A 3,195-nucleotide genomic window follows, 5' to 3' on the forward strand; every position below is an offset into this window, starting at 1 on the left:
TTTTTTTTTTTTTTTCCTTTTCTTTAAAGAAACCAAACATAATCGAGATTATTTTAATAAGTAATTGAGAGTATTTGAAATTAAATAGAATAAAAATAACTTTTCAATATAAAACAAATTGTTATTTTAGAATTTGCGTAAAAATACTTGAAAATACAATATTATTAGCTTTTTAATAACTCTAGAACAAAATAAATGATAGAAACGTTTTTATTTATTTATTGCAATCTTGAAACCCCCTATCAAACTTTGGACAAGTTAAATGCAAGAATCTCATGCAAAATTAAAGTTTAAAAACCGCTTTTTAAATACAAGATCATCTCACCACCTCCCCTCACCCATATAAATTTACCCCTCACTCGCTCTTGAAAACCATCTCAAAAACCTCAATCTAATCAAACAGGAAATTAAGGAACCTCTAGCTAGTTGGTACTAGTTTTGCACCATGGCAAAGTTCAACAACATCTTCATTATGGTAGCTTTGATCTTAGCAAGTGGAGTCATGGCCTCACCTGCTCAAAAAAAGATAAGCGCACCAAAGCATGTACCGGGGTACCCCTTGCACTTGTTGCATTGCGCTAGGAGAGTAGAAGATGAGTGTGGGAAAGAAATATTCCTTGGAATGTTTGAGAAATTACCTGTGTCTAGGAAATGCTGCCTACAGCTTATTAAGAAAATGGGAAAAACTTGTCACGATGATTTGGATAAGGCAATTGTTCACTTACCAGATTACACATCAAGGGCATCCAAGGCGATTCCCAAGGGTAATCGAATATGGCATAAGTGTGCTTTGGTTGTTCGGCAAATTTGACATGCTCCTTGTCCATCTAGTTAAATAGTAAATTTTCTATTTAGCAATTTTGTACCACATGAATGTTAACATTGAATAAATCTTCATCTTTTATCTTTAGAAAGCACTTAATTCTGTACCAATGATCTATACCCCTATGTTGCTATTGAATTAAGTATACTCAATTATATATAGAAATAATTTGTCTCAAAAATCTAAAATTGTGTTTCTTATTCGGTGGAATGAGGCTTCCATACGTCCAATATTCTTGTGCATTGGATAGGATATAAGGTCGACATATGACTATTTTTGAACACATGTAGTGCACATGTTATTTTCAATACACAAGAACATTGGAGGTAAGGCAAATCTCTTTTCTTTTTACTTTTTTTAAATCCAGAAGAACAATAAATCACGCACAATAAGATTCAAGTCATTTCTTGTTTCCTGTTCGCCTTTTCCCTCTAGTATCCACATTGCATCTCCTCTAATAGTAAATTGTTGAAAACTAACTCTTTGCTAGACTAACTGGTACTTAGTGGTCCTCAAAGGAAACAAAATTTACATAAGATTGTATTGCCATTTATTCACCCTTGATTTTGTGCAGTTGATAATGGATAGCATTACATGTTTGAAAGGAAAGGATATATATATATATATATATATATATCATCCTTCTTTTTTTTTAAATCTCAAACTTTTTTACTTGTATGTATATATATACACACATGGGTCATTCTACGGTACCCACTATTTTTTTAGGGGGTACCGTACCTGTTAAGAACAGAGAAATGGAAGTGATAAGAATGAAAATGGTGGAAGAATTTCTAGCTGAATTCGAGGCCAGCTGGTCCTCCAGAGGAAGAAGATGAGAGCAGAGAGAATTAAGAAAGAAACTGAATTATTTGGATGCTTATTTTCCTCCTGGTACAGCCCAATTCTTATGGTTATATATTCTTCCCTCTTCCCGCCCTCTAACTAACTTTCAAATACCTAACTAACTAACTGTGCCAGCTGTGCTCCTAATCAGTTACAAACAACTTCAACAATTCTACAACCAATTACCAACCGTACCACCCTTCCCACTTCTTACTTACAATTACAACCTTTTATCAATTGATACAATCCATACAATCCTAAAAATACCCCCCCCCCTTTAAAACACCTTGCCCACAAGGTGTGGAAATTGTTGCTGCATCAAATAGAGACTCTCCCAAGTAGCATCTTCCACCTGCTCACCTTGCCACTGAACTAAGACTTGAGTAACAGATCTGTTGCGCAAATGATGAGTCCTTTCTTGTAACACAGCAACAGGTTCAGGTTTAAGAATGCCCTCAGAATCCACGAAGGGTAAGGAAGGCAAAGGCACCACATGCTGACCCAACTCTGCTTCAAACAAGAGACATGGAATGTGGGATGCAGTTTTGATTCAGGAGGCAAGTCCAACCTATATGAGACCTTACCAATCCTTTTCAGTATTTGGAAGGGACCATAGAATCTAGGGGAAGCTTCCTAAACGTTTCTGCCTCAAGGACATTTGTTTGTAAGGATGCAGCTTAAGATAAACCCAATCCCCAACTGCAAACTTCCTCATAGTTCTATGCTTGTCAGCATTGACCTTCATTCTCTCCTGAGCAGCCACCAAATTGAGCTTCAGTAGTGCAGTCAGCTTTTGTCTATCTCTCAAATGCACCTCCACACTCTCTACCTTAGTAGTGCCAGGAATGTAATCCAAGAGTCTTGGAGGAGCAAGCCATACAAAGCTTCAAATGGTGTCATCTTAAGAGAAACATGGAAATTGGTGTTGAACCAAAATTCTGCTAAGGGTAACCACTCCACCCAAGTTCCTGGTTTGTCTGCAGCAAAAGCCCTTAAATAATGCTCCAAACTCTTGTTTACTATCTCTGTTTGGCCATCCGTTTGAGGGTGATAAGCTGTAGACATGGCAAGCTGAACCCTTGAAGTCTCATTAATTCTTGCCAAAATTGTGAAGTAAAGATTGGATCTCTGTCACTCACAATGGTGGCAGGCATCCCATGCAATTTAAAGACATAATGCATATAAGATGAGCTACTTTGGCTGCAGTGTAAGGATGAGACAAAGGTACAAAGTGAACAAACTTAGTGAACCTATCTACCACCACTAACACCATCTTTGAACTGAGATTTAGGCCCCTTCAACAAAATCCATACTGACATCCTTCCAAGGCTTCTCTGGTATTGGCAAAGGTTGCAGAAGGCCAGCTGGATGACAAGTCTCAGTTTTTAACTCTGGCAGTATCACATCTCTTACTAACTTCCTGACATCAGTCCTCAAACCAGGCCAAAAATAGTCCCTTTTGACCCTATGCAAGGTCTTAAGAAAACCTGAATGACCCCAAAGGACTGTCATGAACCTGATGTAAC

General features: G+C 37.5%; 1 protein-coding gene across 1 annotated transcript; it reads left to right on the top strand.

Annotated features, from left to right (window-relative positions):
- Positions 1-445: 445 nt before the first annotated feature.
- Positions 446-811, top strand: LOC136067584 (protein DOWN-REGULATED IN DIF1 11-like). Its single transcript, XM_065773679.1, has one exon. It carries the CDS (start codon positions 446-448, stop codon positions 809-811), a length of 366 nt encoding a protein of 121 aa, XP_065629751.1.
- The last annotated feature ends 2,384 nt before the right edge of the window (positions 812-3,195 follow it).

Source organism: Quercus suber, unplaced genomic scaffold (assembly GCF_002906115.3).
Source record: "Quercus suber isolate HL8 unplaced genomic scaffold, Cork oak 2.0 scaffold_6, whole genome shotgun sequence".
Lineage (NCBI taxonomy): Eukaryota > Viridiplantae > Streptophyta > Magnoliopsida > Fagales > Fagaceae > Quercus > Quercus suber.

Excerpts from the sequence above, each read along its gene's own strand:
- LOC136067584 (XM_065773679.1), top strand. The coding sequence starts at position 446 with ATGGCAAAGTTCAACAACATCTTCATTATGGTAGCTTTGATCTTAGCA.